This window comes from Oncorhynchus nerka, linkage group LG3, assembly GCF_034236695.1.
Source record: "Oncorhynchus nerka isolate Pitt River linkage group LG3, Oner_Uvic_2.0, whole genome shotgun sequence".
Classification (NCBI taxonomy): Eukaryota; Metazoa; Chordata; class Actinopteri; order Salmoniformes; family Salmonidae; genus Oncorhynchus; species Oncorhynchus nerka.
The window spans coordinates 20,253,267-20,270,700 of NC_088398.1; the positions used below are offsets into that span (position 1 = coordinate 20,253,267).

The 17,434-nt window shown below is 39.9% G+C and overlaps 2 protein-coding genes across 3 annotated transcripts in view; both read left to right on the forward strand.

Annotated features, from left to right (window-relative positions):
- The window catches only part of LOC115103983 (toll-like receptor 2 type-2), a 30,835-nt gene extending 20,822 nt beyond the window's left edge, over positions 1–10,013 (forward strand). The window contains exons 1-4 of one of the 2 annotated variants that reach the window (XM_029625098.2): positions 2,284–3,691; positions 4,509–5,510; positions 5,743–6,925; positions 7,125–10,013. In XM_029625098.2, the coding sequence (XP_029480958.1) occupies positions 4,516–5,510; positions 5,743–6,925; positions 7,125–7,643 (2,697 nt within the window). In that variant the 5' untranslated portion in view covers positions 2,284–3,691; positions 4,509–4,515 and the 3' untranslated portion in view covers positions 7,644–10,013. Of the gene's footprint in view, positions 1–2,283; positions 3,692–4,508; positions 5,511–5,742; positions 6,926–7,124 lie in introns of those variants that run through there. The other variant, XM_029625089.2, reaches the window with a different exon arrangement.
- Positions 10,014–13,048: 3,035 nt separating this feature from the next.
- Positions 13,049–15,585, forward strand: LOC115104009 (protein S100-A1-like). Its single transcript, XM_029625146.2, has 3 exons — positions 13,049–13,146; positions 14,764–14,923; positions 15,363–15,585. The coding sequence occupies exons 2-3, from the start codon at positions 14,783–14,785 to the stop codon at positions 15,510–15,512; spliced, it is 291 nt and encodes a 96-aa protein (XP_029481006.1). The 5' UTR covers positions 13,049–13,146; positions 14,764–14,782; the 3' UTR covers positions 15,513–15,585.
- The last annotated feature ends 1,849 nt before the right edge of the window (positions 15,586–17,434 follow it).

Sequence of the window (17,434 nt, forward strand, 5' to 3'; positions counted from 1 at the left end):
CCATAAAGTAAAATCCATATATGGCCAGCTATGTAAACTTTAACTTTGATTTATCCTGCAATATATGTGGTTCAATTGGTAACATACGTTTTTGCCTTCTTTTATGCCTCTTAAGGGGAAAGCAATCTAAAAGTAACAGAATGTAATCAGATTACATTACTGAGTTTGGGTAATCCAAAAGTTACGTTGCTGATTACAATTTTGGACAGGTAACTAGTAACTGTAACGGATTATATTTAGAAAGTAACATACCCAACGCTGGTTATATATAAGAAGTGGAAACTTTAAAACTTGTTTTCACATGCAGTCTTTTGAACATTGAGACTCATTGTGCCCACACAGTTATAGTATTACGAGAAATGCCTTACATTGTGATTCTGTGCCAAGGCATGGCCACTCCTGAACATTGTTACTGAAAAGTGAAGCAATAGCATTACTACAGAGATGGACTGATGCTTATCAGTGTAATTTCCATACAAAGACGCTTTGACGATACGTAGGGTTCAGTAGGCCTATGTCACTAGGAGGATGTCATTATGCCAAGACAGGAGGGTCAACTTCAAGGAATCATTGACAAAATGGAACCAGTCAGACATCAATTCACTGCATTGTCTCCACTGTCATTCTATTGACGGTATGTCCCACTGTCATTCATTCCACTTACTGTAGATCCCTGAGATGATATACAGTAGATATGATATAGAAAGCTATCTTTAGCAGATACCGGTAACAGATATTATTTATCTTTTGGTGTTGAACTTAGGGGTTTCTTTGAAGACAATATAGCTAATTGGCAATAAAGCAAGTATGTGTTTACTGAGAAAATATTATCAGTTGAATATATGATGCTATTGTCTATCAGAAGTTATTTTGTCTCAGTTTTATTTGGATGTGTCTCAAATGTGTCTGGATGTGGATGTTTCTTTTTAAATATTTGTTTTACTTGCTATATTGTATTTACTTCGCCACCATGGCCTTTTTTTTGCCTTACCTCCCTTATCTCACCTCATTTGCTCACATCGTATATAGACTTATTTTTCTACTGTATTATTGACTGTATGTTTGTTTTACTCCATGTGTAACTCTGTGTTGTTGTACCTGTCGAACTGCTTTGCTTTATCTTGGCCAGGTCGCAATTGTAAATGAGAACTTGTTCTCAACTTGCCTACCTGGTTAAATAAAGGTGAAATAAAAAAATTACATGAAAAAAAAGTGGGTGAGTACTAGGTTTAAAATAGGTTTATAGGTTTTATAAGTTGTTTGGACATGCTTTCTGGGCACCAAACTAAGCCTTACATTTGTCCTGGCTTGTCTAAATAAACTGCTTAGCTGCGGATGTTCATTTCCCTGAAGCTAAAGTATATACTACTTATTTGAGTGACCAATCTTGATTGGCAAGTCGTCGGATTCCAGTATTAGACATTCAGAAGCACACAACCAGTGAGTTAATGGCTAACCAGGCTAACTAACAGAGTTCATGTAGCCTATTAATACTCTATACATGTAGGTTAGAGGCACACAGCTCAGGGTTGACTGCTCTGACCTGGTGGTAAGTAGTAACACTAAGTAAATATAGACCGGCTTTAGAAGGAAGCTCCTACTTTCCTGTAAAAAATCCTTCTCATCAGCCACTCATTGTGTCATATTTACCATCCGGTCTGACATTGGTCCGTGAGACATTAATCAATCACTCAGTTATAGTAGGCTGATATTGATTTAATCACTCTGCAAGGTCTAGTGTTAATCTAAGCAGTTTTTAATGGAGGAAGACCATATTGTCCTGGGTTCCTGGTATAATAACAATAAGATTGATAAATACTAATATTGAACCATTTCATGATTGGCCTATGCTTTATGGTGGTCATCATGCTGGGTTATGGTTTTGTCATGGGGTCATATGCATGTGAGGCATTTTACTGAATCAATATTATTGAAATGTTTGTTATCTTTTCTTCATTTGTAGGAATAGCTATCAGTGGTGGCTAGATAACCGATAAGCTTCTCTAAACTACGGGTACAGTAGGTATCATTGTGCAATAAAGCTATGCGGGTTTTTTTTATTTTTACATGCAGATGCTACGTAGCATAGCAACAAGGAAGGGCATATTGCCTCTATGTTAAATTACAACAACCCCACACAGTAAGTAAATATTTATGAGTCAAGGAACCCTGCCAGATATGAATGTCAGTGGAGGCGGTGCACATCAGATAAGGAGATCAAGATCAAGACAGCAGTCTAACAGACTGTCCAATGAATTATAAACATCATAAATTGACCCTTCCAGCAGAAAGAAGGAATTCATTATCTAAATATTAAGCTCTATATCAAGAGCAGAACTCCGTCTTAAAAAGGGTCCGTCTTAATTGCTGGTCTCCAGGAAGTAGTCATTGCCTATGTATATGTTACCCAATGTATACAGTACAGTAAACAAAGTGGAGGCTCTGAATACCTTAGACATTTTGGTATCAGAAAATACAATATGCCAAAGATTTAAAAAATATATAATCCAGAATCTTTATTGAGAAAAGCAAGGGCTTCTGAAAATAAAATGTTTTCATTAAATTTTTCATCCCTTGGTATTACTCAAAATATCATAAAACATTGCTAGAATACCAAACTTACAGTAGGCTATAGCAGGGGTTACCAAACTTTTTCACTCGAGGCCCCGCCTCCAACATTGGGGAACATTCCACGCCTCAAGCACTACACTAGCTGTTCACAGCCCTCTTGTTGTTGGAGAGAATTTTGCAAGTTTAAGGCTTATTTCCTGCAATTCTACAAATTTTGTCATGGTGTGCAAAGAACATTTTGCAGTTTTCAAATAAATGTTCTGTAATTCTATACATTCTGCCATGTCTAATGTGTATTCATCTGATATTTGAGTGACAAAAAAATTACTACAATGGGCATTTTTTTTATATATTGCTAAAAAACCTTAATACAAAAACATTAGCTGACATGTGCTAGTTGATCTGGACATTTCTGACAAGTTATAAATAGCTCTCCAAGGTATGCAATGACTAACATTAAAAGAGGAACTGGTGATGCATTACCCAATTTTGCAATTGTATCGTGTACTATTACAACTTTCAAGAGTAAGTTTAAAGCCGGACTGAGTTCAGCCTAGGGGCCGCGCCCCACAGTTTGGGAACCACTGGGCTATAGGACAACAATCAAAGGGTTCACTGACATATTTGATGAGATGTTAGAATATGTCATCTATGACAATCAGTTATTTTCTTCAATATTGGTGAAGAAAGTGTGCTGTAGGTGATAAGTCAGGTGTAAATGTAAGGAAGCAGTACATCTGCAGCCAGAGCATATTTGTTCATGACATGAATGTTTACTCCTTTCTTGCCACTCACTGGATACAATTTTATTAAAACTGTTTGTTCTACATTGTAATAACATTTATTGCCGACGTGAAGGTAATGCCAAAACAGTGAGTTACCCTTGGTTTGTAGTATAAATAAAGGAAAGGATTATGAGAACTTGGGGGATTGTACCTAACAGCCATGAGCAGAGTACTGTGTCTTATGAGGGTTAGTTGAAACATTCAGCCATGAGAATGAGTCTGCAAGAGGAACTTTAATTTCAGTAAAGGGGGATGAAGCAGTTCAGTCCCTTGTGTAAGGCATATCAACATATCAGCTGGTCTTGAACAGATAACAGCATCACCTCCACTAACAGGTACAGTTACACGCTTTTAAAAGATGCATCTTTAAATTTACTAGTCACAGGAATACTTTAAAGGTTCTCCATTGAGCATGCATTTTAGCCCAGAAATAGGTTTAATCTGGATCCAGGTAACAGCCTACTTAGAATGGCATATATCCTTTATTAGTTTTGCTATGGAAATTTGAGCATTTCACTTCTCAATACCACAACAGTAGTCGGAATTAAGTCAATAGATCAGTTGATGTGCATGCCAGAACTGACCATACGGTCCGGTCCGTGTTGAGAAATCTCACGTTCAGTTGCCATTTTCTAATTTTATTGCCCACAAAGCGAGAACTATACATTATAGGTAGGACATTATAGGTTGTTGGTATTCTTGATCTGGTTGCTTTTTGACTATTTTATCAATACTTTGCTGACTTCTACACTAAAGCCTAACTTCAAAGATGCACACTGTTGGACCATTCTTCAGTGCAAGCATGTTAATATTCAACCTGTAATAATCATGACAGTGATGGTAAACATGGATGTAAACATGTATCCATAGATAAGAGTGTCATGGCGATATTTCACAAATCTCTTCTCTTGGCTTTGAAACAGAAATGTGTGGGTAATGTTGGGCACAGACATAAATACTGGTAACATCAGAGTGAAATCCATTTTATTCCTCCCTATTTCCTCTAGTTACAATAGAGGATTGAAGGACGTAAAGAGGAGACTATAGTCAAACTTCAATGATAAAGACCTAGAGAATGTAATAGATGTTTGTTAACAATCTTGTCAATCTTGTAATTTGTTAAACTTGACAGATTTTTTCATTCCTTTACAGATCGAAAATGTGCATGCACACAATGATTCTACTGGGTTTTGTGTGGTTTAGTCTGCCACTTCTTGTGGCCCTTGTCTCACCAAACCCTGCTTCGAATGATGAGAGAGGCCCCTGTCAAATCTACAACTCTGGTCGCTCCGCAAACTGCCTTGGTCAGCAACTGGATCATGTTCCATGGAAGCACCTCCCTTCCACGCTTGAAAGTATAGATCTCTCCTACAATGAAATTCATGCCATTCGTGTTAATTACTTTTCTCGCCTACCTCATCTTCGTGTCCTCGAGCTGCAGTTCAACAACATCTCTGTGATTGAGGACCGTGCCTTCCACAACAACCCCCTCCTGGAGCATCTTAACATCTTTAACAACTCCCTAGAGGAAATCCCTGCCAACGCCTTGCAGGACCTCTTCAATCTAAGGGAACTCCTTATGTCGAATAACCTTTACACCCAGGCCACATTGTCAGCTGACGTTTTCTCCAGATTGACCCACCTTAAGGCCCTGTCCATGGGCGGCCCCTTGGTCAAGGGTCTAAGGAAAGGGGACTTCCAGGCATTGAGGAACATTCAGTTGCAGGACTTTGCCATTAAAACTTCATCAAATATCAGTTACTATGAGCCGGGTAGTCTGAAGGTAATTCAGACAGGTAGAATGGGTTTTGACATGGCCATAGATCAGAAGCCGAATTTCCTACCTTTGATTCTACGAGACTTGGCCAACAAGACTTTCAGTCTCATCCAATTCAGGAACCTCTTTGAGTTCATGTATTACATGGGAGATGAGGATATTTTCAGAGGCTTGCAAGACATCAAAGTAGATTCGCTCATCTTTCACCGTGGAAAATTCAATGAGAACCTTATGAGGATGGCCCTGTTTAATCTACAGGTCACCCCCCTTAAACGTCTGACACTTCAATACATTGACTTTGCTCGCTCGCCCAACTTTCTGGATAATGGCTTGGGATCCAGTATCAAAGACCTTGCACTGAGTAGACTAAATTTGTGGTAAGCATATCTTATTCTACTCTGTTAAATTACAAAAGCACTATGCAGACATTTCTACCCAGAAGACGCAAAAACAAATACAGGTTCCTAGTCTCAAGTGTATTTTTTTCATCAATTGAAATCTTTTTTCATATCTATGTATTGGGAAAGTACCAATTATGTTATCATCTTGACCACATCATCTTCACCATGTTTTTTTCATGCTTACATTTTTTTCTTGCTTACTCCTCAGGCACATCAGTAATCCAGACATTTTGCGATTTGACTGGCGCTTCACATGGTTCAACAAAGTCCGACTGCTGTCCATCCAGAATGTCAACTTCAACTCTGTGCCTTGCGATGCCTGGCTTAATATGGAAGACATGGAGGTTTTGGACATCTCAAACAACCGCCTGCAGGACAACATCCTCTTCAACCAGAGATGCGACTACAGGGGCACCATGCCGGCTCTTCGTTCCTTCAATGTCAGCACCAACCAACTGACCAGCCTTAAGGACTTAGCCTCCCTGACCAGGGAGTTCAAACAGTTGAAGGTCCTGGATGTCAGCCACAACATGCTGGGCTCTGCTGAGAAGAGTCGCAACTGTAACTGGATGCAGAACATCACCCTGTTGATCGCTCACCACAACCGCTTCGAAAGTGGTGTCCTCCAGTGTCTGCCCACCACAGTACAATTCCTGGACCTCTCGTACTGTGACCTGGACCAGCTGGACATGGCCTACTTCCAACAAACCATCAGCCTCAAGGAGCTCCTGCTCAATGGGAACAAGATCAAGTTCATCCCCTCTGGGTGGAGAAGTCACTCCTTGCAGTCACTGGCTCTGGATGGGAACTCCTTTGGGCTTATCAGCATGGGCTCCTTCCAGGACATGCCCCAGCTGTCTCGACTGACGGCGGGGAACAACCCATTCCACTGCACCTGCGACCTCCATGCCTTCATCCAGGACACAATTTCCAAGGGGAAAGTCAACATCACTGACTGGCCAGAGAAGTACAAGTGTTACCATCCAGAGGCCCTGCTCAATACCGCTGTGGCAAATTTCTTCCCGGGTCACGTGGCCTGCGATATCAGACTGGTCATCATCATCTGTGTGGCTACTACTGCAGCTGTGGTTTTAGTGTTGATGCTTATATGCTACATATTCAATGTTCCCTGGTACATCAAAGCCACATATCAGATCCTCAGAGCCAAATACAGGGCTCATCAGGAAGGAGCATCTGGAAAATCACAGATCTATGTTTACCATGCCTTTATCTCCTACAGCCACCCAGATGCAGACTGGGTCAGGGACCAGTTGTTGCCTTGCTTGGAGAACAGCAAGCCCCCCTACCGACTCTGTATCCACGAGAGAGACTTCATGCCAGGAAAGTGGATCATCGACAACATCATTGAAAATATTGAGAGCAGCGAAAAGGTAAGGGTGAGGACCCACCAAGACAAGTTAGAGGTGTTTTAACAAGTAAATAGTACTAGACTTTTAAATATAAAATGTCAATTGAACAACCCAAAATGTAAGATGTATGTTTTGTTTAGGTTTGTATCCTGATTCCTGCACTGTGAATTTGCCTAAATGAATACACCCTATCCTCTGAATTTTTTGTTTCCTAATCCAGGTCATATTTGTGTTGTCACACCACTTTGTGAACAGCGATTGGTGCAACTACGAGCTCTACTTTGCCCAGCAAAGAGCCATCGGCAAGACCTTCAGCGATGTTATTCTGGTGGTGAAAGAGCCCATCGACCCTGAATCTCTGCCCAGCAAGTATTGTAAGCTCAAGAAGATGCTGTACACCAAAACGTACCTAGAGTGGCCCCAGCAAGCCAAGCAGCAGACCTTCTTCTGGGCTCAACTTAGGAGCTGCCTGGGCAAGCCCACAGTGACTAGAGAGCAGGCTCTTAGTGGTAGGAGCAGCAGTGTATCCTCAGTGGGTGCTGTACCTGTGATAGAGCTCCCTCTAGAGGATGGGAAACCAGCGATAGCTATGCCAAATTTAGACAGAGAAGCAGAGCTCCACAAAGTAGTTCCTCAGGAGATCGAAAATCTTTCAGTGAGAAGTGCAGAGTTTTATGGGCAAAGACCAATCCATGTAGCCGTGGCATCAGACAAAATAAGCCAAGCATGTAGCTTGTAATGTGTATAGTGTCCCAAGACCAATCTCTCTCTGAAGTGCTGAGCTTGAGTGACTTCTTGGCCATGCTGTGGCAGATAATGTGTTTGCTAAGCTGCTGGTAGCATTAGCAAGTGTTTCATAATGATGACAGTGAATAACATGATCTGTCTGCCACCCACCCTTCTGACATGTACAGTGCTTACTCCCCCTTGAACTCTTTACATTTTGTTGTGTTACAAAGTGGGATTGAAATAGATTACATTTTTGTGTCATTGATCGACACAAAATACTCCATAATGTCAAAGAGAAAAAAATAATAATAACAGAAGTATAAGTATTAATTTATAAGCACAAGTATTCAGAAGTAAAAATTGTCTGAACAAATCACATAACTTATACATTTTAAACCTTTATTTAACTAGGAAGGTCAGTTAAGAACAAATTCTATTTTCAATGATGGCCTAGGAACAGTGGGTTAACTGCCTTGTTCAGCGACAGATTTTTTCCTTGTCAGCTCGGGGATTCAATCTTGCAACCTTTTGGTTACCAGTCCAACACTCTAACCACTAGGCTACCTGCCGCCCCATGGACTCACTCTGTGTGAAATAATAGGGGTTGATGGTATTTCTGAATGACTACCCTTTCCTCTGTCATCTGTAAGGTCCCTCAGTCAAGTATTGAATTTCAAGCACAGATTGAACTACAAGAAGGGCAGTGATTGGTAGATGGTAAAAATAACAAATCAGACATTGAATATATCTTTAAACATGGTCAAGTTAATAAGTATGCTGTGGAGGATGTGTCAAACAACCCAGACATAACAAAGAAACAGTCGTCCTTCTGAACTGAGCTGCAGGATAGGAAGGAAACTGTTTAGGGATGTCAACATGCGGCCATTGCATTTTAAAACAACTACAGAGTTCAATTGCTGTGATGGGAGAAAACTGAGGATGGATTAACAACATTGTAGTGACTGCACAATAATGACCTAAATGACAAAGAAAAATAATAATACAAATATACAGAATAAAAAATATCCCAAAATATGCATATTTATGCAACAAGGCACTAAAGTAATACTGAGGGGAAAAAAACACAGCAAAGGAACACACTTTTTGGACTAAATGCAAAGCCTTACACATAATGTATGTCATTTAGCAGACACTTTTATCCAAAGCGAATTACATTTTGTGTGCACATACACATGCCATGTAGAATCGTCTCTGCCATGTCAAAAGGCACGCAAGCCACAAATCTCATACGAAAACGGAACCAGTGGGGACTGCATGTTAAATGACAGTTGTTTAGAATGAAAAAATGTAGCTTATGCAATGTATTCATGTCCAGTAATATTGAGAAAAATGTGATGGTCCAAATATTGAAATATTTTTATTTTTTCTATACTCTATACATGCTTTAATGTACATGTGAATGTTATTGTTAATGTGAATGGTATTTACTAATTAAGTAAATAACAAATGAGTTAATTGCTTATCATAACATTGCTTGCCTAATGCAAATTAATTTATGCCAATAACTCTAATAAAACAGTGTTGTTTTGACTGTTGAGTGGGTATTTAGAAATAGGGATGTGTTAAAATGCGGTGTAATTCTGTTTTACAATATCAGTGTGAAGGGCTGCTTTGTGAAACCTGGCAATATATACAACTGACCAATAGATGACACCCTTTTACATTTTCAGGAAGTCACTTTAAGTTTGTGTGTGTGTGTGTGTGTGTGTGTGTGTCTTGAGGAAGAGATCAGACTTATATCACAGAAACAGGCAGATGTCAGACATGATATAACAAACAGCATCTGCCTGTAGTTATATGCCCAGCAAGACAACAAACATACTTTTATTGTATCAAGTGTTTGTTCTATGCAACAGAATAGAGTATTCTTAACTATTGTGTGTGTGTTCTACTGAGGATGGGCCTCTGGGAGATAACACTGACAGGAGATTTACAATGTATTTTGGGTGATAAAACCTAAAGAGCATTCCAGAGCATGAGTTAATGCTTCTGTTCTATATGGTACCAGGGAGAGATGGTTCCAGTTTGGAGTCGGAGGGACAGACACTGGTCTCTATACAATGAAAACTGTTGACACAGCAGATACTGTCTGCTATGTATTATAGGTATCTTTCATACAGATCTTAACCTTGTGACCCATTCTATATATCTGTTGTTCGTCATGTAGGTTGAAAGAGGTGTGTCTTGGCTATAAAATACCTTTGTACTTTTGTCTCGGGGCTCTCAACGAATCATTTGATCGTGAATAGTCGACCAGCCATCATTATCGTAGAGCACTCAATTGATTCACTTTATATGTGTGCGTTGTATTGACCTGCTCCCTTATTAATAAGTGATTAAATATTTAGTTTAAGTATAACTCTGACTTGTGTGATAAGTTTGTCTTTCCTCATTTGATAGTAAAAAAAATTAACCACCACAGTTCCTATTCTAGTATGTCTCCTTATGTGTTTTTCCAATTGTTAAATGAGAAAATGGCTACCCAGACTAAATCAAAATGTATTATGCGCTGGCTATTTACAGAAATTGCCATCTGAGCACAGAACATAAGAAGAAAACATGTTATCACTCTACTCATTTTAAATCCCATGTGCATTATCATTGCTACCTGTATTTTCAGTATTCTGGAATAATAGGTGTGAACTGTACAAGATAATTGAAGGTACAATTAAGTTCAAGATTGCACAGGCTGTAAGAGATTCTAACAGTTGGTTCTGCTTCTCTGTACGGTAATGAGAGATGGTGGCTTTAGTTTCCCACACAAAAGGGAAAGGTGAGTGTTCTTTTTCTGGGTCACTCAAGTTGACATCTACTTAAGTGAGATCACCTTGGAAACGCATTCCGCAGAGCCCGCTTTTGTGGCCTTGACATGGCCAAGCCTCGATGAATGACTTCCACCAGACTTACAGTATTTGTCCTGGAGCTGTCTAATCTTGGAAGGTTAAGTAAAGTATAGCCTACAAAGTAATACGCAAAGTATATGACATGCAAATACTTATGACAGAGGTCTGTATTCTGACCACATAGACAGTTACCACATATCAGGCCTAACACCTTTGCCAAGATATCCTAGAAACTACGGCTTCTCAGGCATTATCACTTAATTGATCCCTTGGTTGTGTATTCTGCAAATATACATTTAAATTAGTGTTTGTTTTATTGAGTGTTTATCTAATCTACTGTAGTCATAGCATAAGAGCATGTAATCTTGAAAAGGGATAGAAGGACAGGTGTTGTATGTCAACGTGGACATTAGCATATGAATGAATTAGAATATCATAGAATATAGCATGTGTGATGAAAGATGGCTCATTCATCGGCTACAGCTGATTTGAATTTGGTAGTTAGAGTCTGTTATGAGCGCATAAGGATACAGAGGGAGATTATTGCCATGTGATGTCATTTGAGGTGATAAATGCTGGCAAACCCTTTTGGGTGCCCAGCAAGGGACAATGGTGAGAGAGAGAGTGAATGTATGGAACATACTGTAGTAGGCCTATACATATCTGACCTGCTGCTGTCATATCCCATGGCTAATGTACTGTCAAAGCCCATGGCTAATGTACTGTCATATCCCATGGCTAATGTACTGTCATATCCCATGGCTAATGTACCGTCATATCCCATGGCTAATGTACCGTCATATCCCATGGCTAATGTACTGTCATATCCCATGGCTAATGTACTGTCATATCCCATGGCTAATGTACTGTAATATCCCATGGCTAATGTACCGTCATATCCCATGGCTAATGTACCGTCATATCCCATGGCTAATGTACTGTCATATCCCATGGCTAATGTACTGTCATATCCCATGGCTAATGTACTGTCATATCCCATGGCTAATGTACTGTCATATCCCATGGCTAATGTTCTGTCATATCCCATGGCTAATGTACTGTCATATCCCATGGCTAATGTACTGTCATATCCCATGGCTAATGTACTGTCATGTACTGCCAGAAATTGTGTACACATCATTGCGACATGGGGCCGTGCATTATCATGCTGAAACATGAGGTGATGGCGGCGGATAAATTGCACGACAATGGGCCTCAGGATCTCGCCACGATATCTCTGTGCATTCAAATTGCCATTGATAAACTGCAATTGTGTTTGTTGTCCAAAGTTTATGCCGGCTCATACCATAACCCAACCACCACCATGGGGCACTGTGCACAACAAACCGCTCGCCCACACAACGCCATACACGCCACCTGCTCTGTACAGTTGAAACCGGGATTCTTCCGTGAAGAACACACTTCTCCAGCGTGCTAGTGGCCATCGAATGTGAGCATTTGCACACTGAAGTTGGTTACGACTTCAAACTGCAGTCAGGTCAATACCCTGGTGAGGATGACGAGCACGCGGATGAGCTTCCCTGAGATGGTTTCTGACGATTTGTGCAGAAATTCATGGGCTTATTTTTCGTGGACAGATTTTGGGCGGAGTAAAACCTCTTGCTTCACCTCTACTTACAGCTGGTCCCTGTCTTGGGCTCTCAGCAGATGTGTATGGAAGACAGCTGGCTCCATGTGAACTACTCCCGACGCTCTGTTTTAACGTTTAGAAACGTTAATAATTATACCTTGCAATATGGTTTTGGAAACATAAAGCCTTCCACTTTCACATCAAAATAATTTCACAAATGTTAAATAAACACTTAATATACAATGTTTTAACCGGTTTTAACACAGTTGCAGGCGGCAGTATTTTTCAGTTACAACACTATTACACACAATTGTTAGGAGACGCTTCGATAGGTAATTAGTTAAATAAAGGTAAAAAAAAAAAAAAAACTAATTAATTATAACAGGTCGTCTTCTTCAAATTTCAGTCAGTCGTCTTCTTCAAATTTGTATTGGAGGACCGCAACAAACTGAAAGGTGCATACACCGCCACCTACTGTATTGGAGTGTAAGGACGGTCACGGACTCCCTATTCATCTATTTCTCTTATCTAGCCCTGTGTTTCCATCTACTGTTCTGGAGTGTGAATTCATTACACTTTGACACAAAAAGGGAAGGGGACAGGGAAAAGGGACCAACTAACCTTACATCCATTAAAAACGCCAATTTTGTTGTAAAACGTTTTGCAACAGAAACCATTTAGCCTACGCCAAACGTAAACGGTTTCCGTTGCAACTAAACTCGGAATGGAAGTCGGTCTTTTTAGTTGCTTTAAACCAATAGGTCCCATCATTTCAAGACGTCGTTGTTAAATACAGCCTATACGACTGTATACTGATACTGTCTTGTTTATGCGATAGGCTAATACATTCTGTATAATACTTATAATTAGTAGTTGCACCGCGAAATGTAACCTTACATGGTTAAATTAATTAGGCATACCTGTGTCATTTGCATCCGTGACGTTGTAGGTTTCACCGGTGGGAGGCGCCTGATTTGAATTTTGTCTCAGGTGAGATGCATAAAACAGGTAAGATGACAGTCGACGCCACTTTTGCTTCGTTTGTCATCAGCTTTGAGGTGAGTAGCGGACCTGTTTGTGGTTATATATATCAACAACCACCTGTATGCCTAGTTCTTGTTGAGCATATGTTCATGTTTGGCCATGCAGCCTATTTTTTATTTGTTATACCTTTATTTAACTAGGCAAGTCAGTTAAAGAACAAATTCTTATTTTCAATGACGGCCTAGGAACAGTCAGATGAGAGAAATCAAATGTCCTTTTTTGGGGGGGACTCTGTAGCATTGGGTTTTTATTTTATAGTGGTTCTCTTTTGGTAATTGCACAATTTGCCATCTGTTTTATAATTTGCTTAAACTAGGCCTACAAAAAGTTTCAGCAAATGTGCTTTGGGCCTAATACTGACTGGAATAACCACTATACACAGTGTACAAAATATTAGGTAGACCTTCCCCTTTTGTCCTAAGAATAGCCTCAATTCGTCGAGGTCGACAAACTCTACAAGGTAAAAAGCGTTCTGCAGGGATGCTGGCCCATGTTGATGCTGACACTTCCCACAGTTCTGTAAATTTGGCTGGATGTCCTTTTGGGTGGTGAACCATTCTTAATACAAACGTGGAAACTATTGCGCAGCGTTGCATTTCTTGACATACTCCAACTGGTGCGCCTGGCACCTGTTAATTTGAACAGAAGTCTTTTGTTGTGCCCTTTCACCCTCAATAGCACACATTCTCAAGACTTAAAATCCATATTTTAACTTGTTTCTACCCCTTCAACTACACTGAAGTGCATTTAACAAGTGACATCAATAAGGGATAATGGCGTTCACCTCGTCAGTGTCATTGAAAGAGCAGGTGTTCCTTATGTTTTGTTCACTCGGTGTACTTTCAGTCCAATTGCCTCAACAGCCCTTGGTGTTTTAATGAGGGTGTTTTCACAGAGCTGATCACATTTGTAAGGAACAGAACTACAATCTAAACTTATCAAATAATGCTTGATTCAGGGGTGTTGTGTGCTTTAGATGCATCAAACATTAGGCCTACCCCCTTCAGAGCTTGAATTACTAGGATAGCTGCACACATCACAAAAGAATGGGCTACATTTGTGTCTCTGGGGATGACAATTTTATAGCTTGTGAAACCATCTATAACCTTACTGAGACAACCAATCCTTTTCGAATGTTTATCATGGACCCCCTGAGAACAGCAAGGTATGACTGTTTCCTCTGTAGGCTCACCAGGGCTGTACTGTTGAAGTGTGCTCACCAGGACAACCAATAGCAATGTCTCATTCTCCTTTGGATCAATATTTTTCAATCCTAGTTGCTGCTGGAGTTGATGTCTTATTTAAAGATCTTAATTCATGGGTTGCTAGTTATCGGATGCCTGTCTAGATCATAATTGAGAATTGACTGTTTTTCAAAGACTACATTTGAAAGGGGGATAGAATTTAACCCACATGATCATTTTGAACTGGATTAAATGCTCAAAAAACTGGCCCCAGTGGCTGTTGCATACAGTTTACAATATTCTACACACTGACAAATGTTTCATGTAAAAATAAACAGGAACCAGTAAGGAGTTCACTTCATGCAAATTGACTTCTACTGTAAAATCTAATTGTCCATACAGTTTATACACTGTCATGGATTGACCTGTCCCTCACATTTCTTTTAGGTATTCACAGCAGTGTAAAATGGGTTCCAAACTCGAGAGTGCAATGGAGGGGCTAATTCAAGTGTTCCACTCATATTCCTCAAAAGAAGGGGACAAGTACAAGCTGAGCAAAGTTGAGCTGAAGAATCTATTGCAGGGTGAACTGAGTGAATTCCTGGCGGTGAGTTTGATTCCTAATGCTGTCCAGGGGAGGGATATGTGGTTTCAATATGACATTCTGTTCAATTACATTGTAAGTAGACATAAACAAAATGTAAAACTGCCCCACAGCAAGTCATACATGCAATAATTGGAGAAGTCTTGATTTATTCAACAGTTGTGGGACCATCACCTTCACAACATATTGTATTAGAATCATTTAAATAATACCATGGCCTTGCCTAGAAATGACACATCACCTAGACATTTCATAGATATGAAATGATTTGATGGTAAAACAATGGCATGAGATGGATTTTTCCATCTGATTGGCTTTGTCAAATTTCCTACGCATTGCTTATTCCAGTTCTTATCTACAACTGTTCTAAGAGTCATGTGGCTGCTTCTGGTCTTGGCCTACCTTTCAATGCATTAACTGTTTCTACTCCTCTCTCTCTCAGGCATGCAAGGACCCTATGGTAGTAGAGAAGATCATGAGTGATCTGGATGAAAACAAAGATGGCGAAGTGGACTTTCAGGAGTTTGTCGTCTTGGTTGTTGCGCTGACGGTGGCCTGTAACGAGTTCTTTGTAGAGGGCCTGAATGAATGAGTTGGGGGGGACAGTCTGTGACCTCAACTTTCTACTCATTATTCCTTGTTAATAAAACAAACGTATGCTTTCATTTGATTGAAATGACTATCTTTTTGACAAAAAGGCAAATGTTTGAATATTCTTGTCACATAATGGTAATTTCTAACAAAGGCTCTTTTCACTGTTGTAAAATGATTGCTTCTGGAGAGAATCCTGCAATGGACTGGGCAGTTTCAGTGTACTATTGCACTAGTCGTTAACATTCTGCTCAGATCAATGAAGGTGATCTTTGCTGTCTTTCTAAATGTTACTCAGCTCATTGACTTGAATGCGTGTTACTGGTACATGTCTTTTGCATGAACTCTGGGCCGTATGAATCAATCGTCTTGGAGTAGGAGTGCTGATTTAGGATCAGTTTTGCTTTTTTGATCTGTGAATAAGATTACATGGATGGTAGGGACTTGCTCATAAAACACTTGTACTGAGATTCTTCATATGGCCCCTGGTCTGCCACCTATGCTTAAACATGGCGAACCGCACCCAACATTTTAGGGAAGGCTTTGTACTGAAATGCACAACTTTTAGCCAAACATGGTTCTAAACTAACTTCCAAAGTGACTTCCCCTCAGGTGTGCACTGCAAAGCTCCAGAGAGGAAGGGGGGGGGGGGGGAAACAAGTTCCCACACAGTAGACTGGCTGCATCTGAAGTTTCCCCAATCTTAATGAAATGCAAAGCTTGATTTAAATCCATGTAAAAGATTGCTTTAGAGCCTGTGTGTTGGCGGCAACAGAACACTGCAGTCTCTGACAACCTAATACTGGAGTCTGGATGCTTCAGCCATTTGCGTCGAACACTTCCTGTAACTTAAAATATGAGCATGCCCTGAGCAACATTTCAGGGTTTCATGTATGACTGCTGCTGTGAGAAATTTGCCACCTTTAATATTTCAAGCAGCCTTAAACTAGTGAGACCACTAGAAACAGGCTTTGGAAAATTAACTAAGGCTTCATCAGGTGAAATCTAAATACTCGTCTTCATTCATTTACACAATTTGCCAGAAAAGGGGTACATTCTCTCAAAAGCAATTTTGTCCAGACAATATGGAAAAGCAATTGCATTACATGTATGGTTGCGTGGCCTCCACTTCTTTCCACATTCTGTGAAATATTAGTCATTTGGCTCTGGCCATGTCCGAATACCCATACTTACGTTCTAAATAGTAGGCCATTTTGAAAATCCAGTAAACTTTAAATGCGCAGATGTCATACTTATTTCAGCTTTGACAACCAGATATGGGGATGTGCTATCAAAATTAACCAAAACACGAAACAATGCAATTGTGCATGATAAATTCTCAGTATAGAAAAACATTTTTATAGTATGTAATTTCCAAAAATCAGGTATGGCTTAAATGTTACTGATTTCAGGTCATCTAGTAGAATTCGATGCACATTTTTCCACAGTGCATTGGAAGAGGTGGGCTGCGAGTGATTGGCTACTTGGAGAACTAGGACCTAACAAAATTAGGCAACTTAATTGGGAAGATGCCAAATAGCAAAGCTTCTGCGGTGGTGTTCAAATGTACTGTAGGCCAAGTAGTTTTTGTTCTCTTTAAAATGATGATGCGTTTTGCATCAGGCTACATATTTTGAAAACATTTATTTACCCAAAGTGGATTTCTGTTCTCATTAAAGTATTGTTCATCAGAGCTTTTAAACTAAACCATCTTTAGATGTTTTAATGCGTCAGTAGCGGGGACTCGGGATGTGGCTGCGTTATTGTCATGTTAATCAGACCTTTTGATTTGAACACATGGATTGTTTTAGGTTTGAAGGCCTTAGCAGTCTGATCTCGTTCCCAGTTATCAGTGCTTTAGTTTTCTGTTGCTGTCCAACAGTTTTGAATCTGCGATGCACCGGCATGTCTACGTTTTTTGTT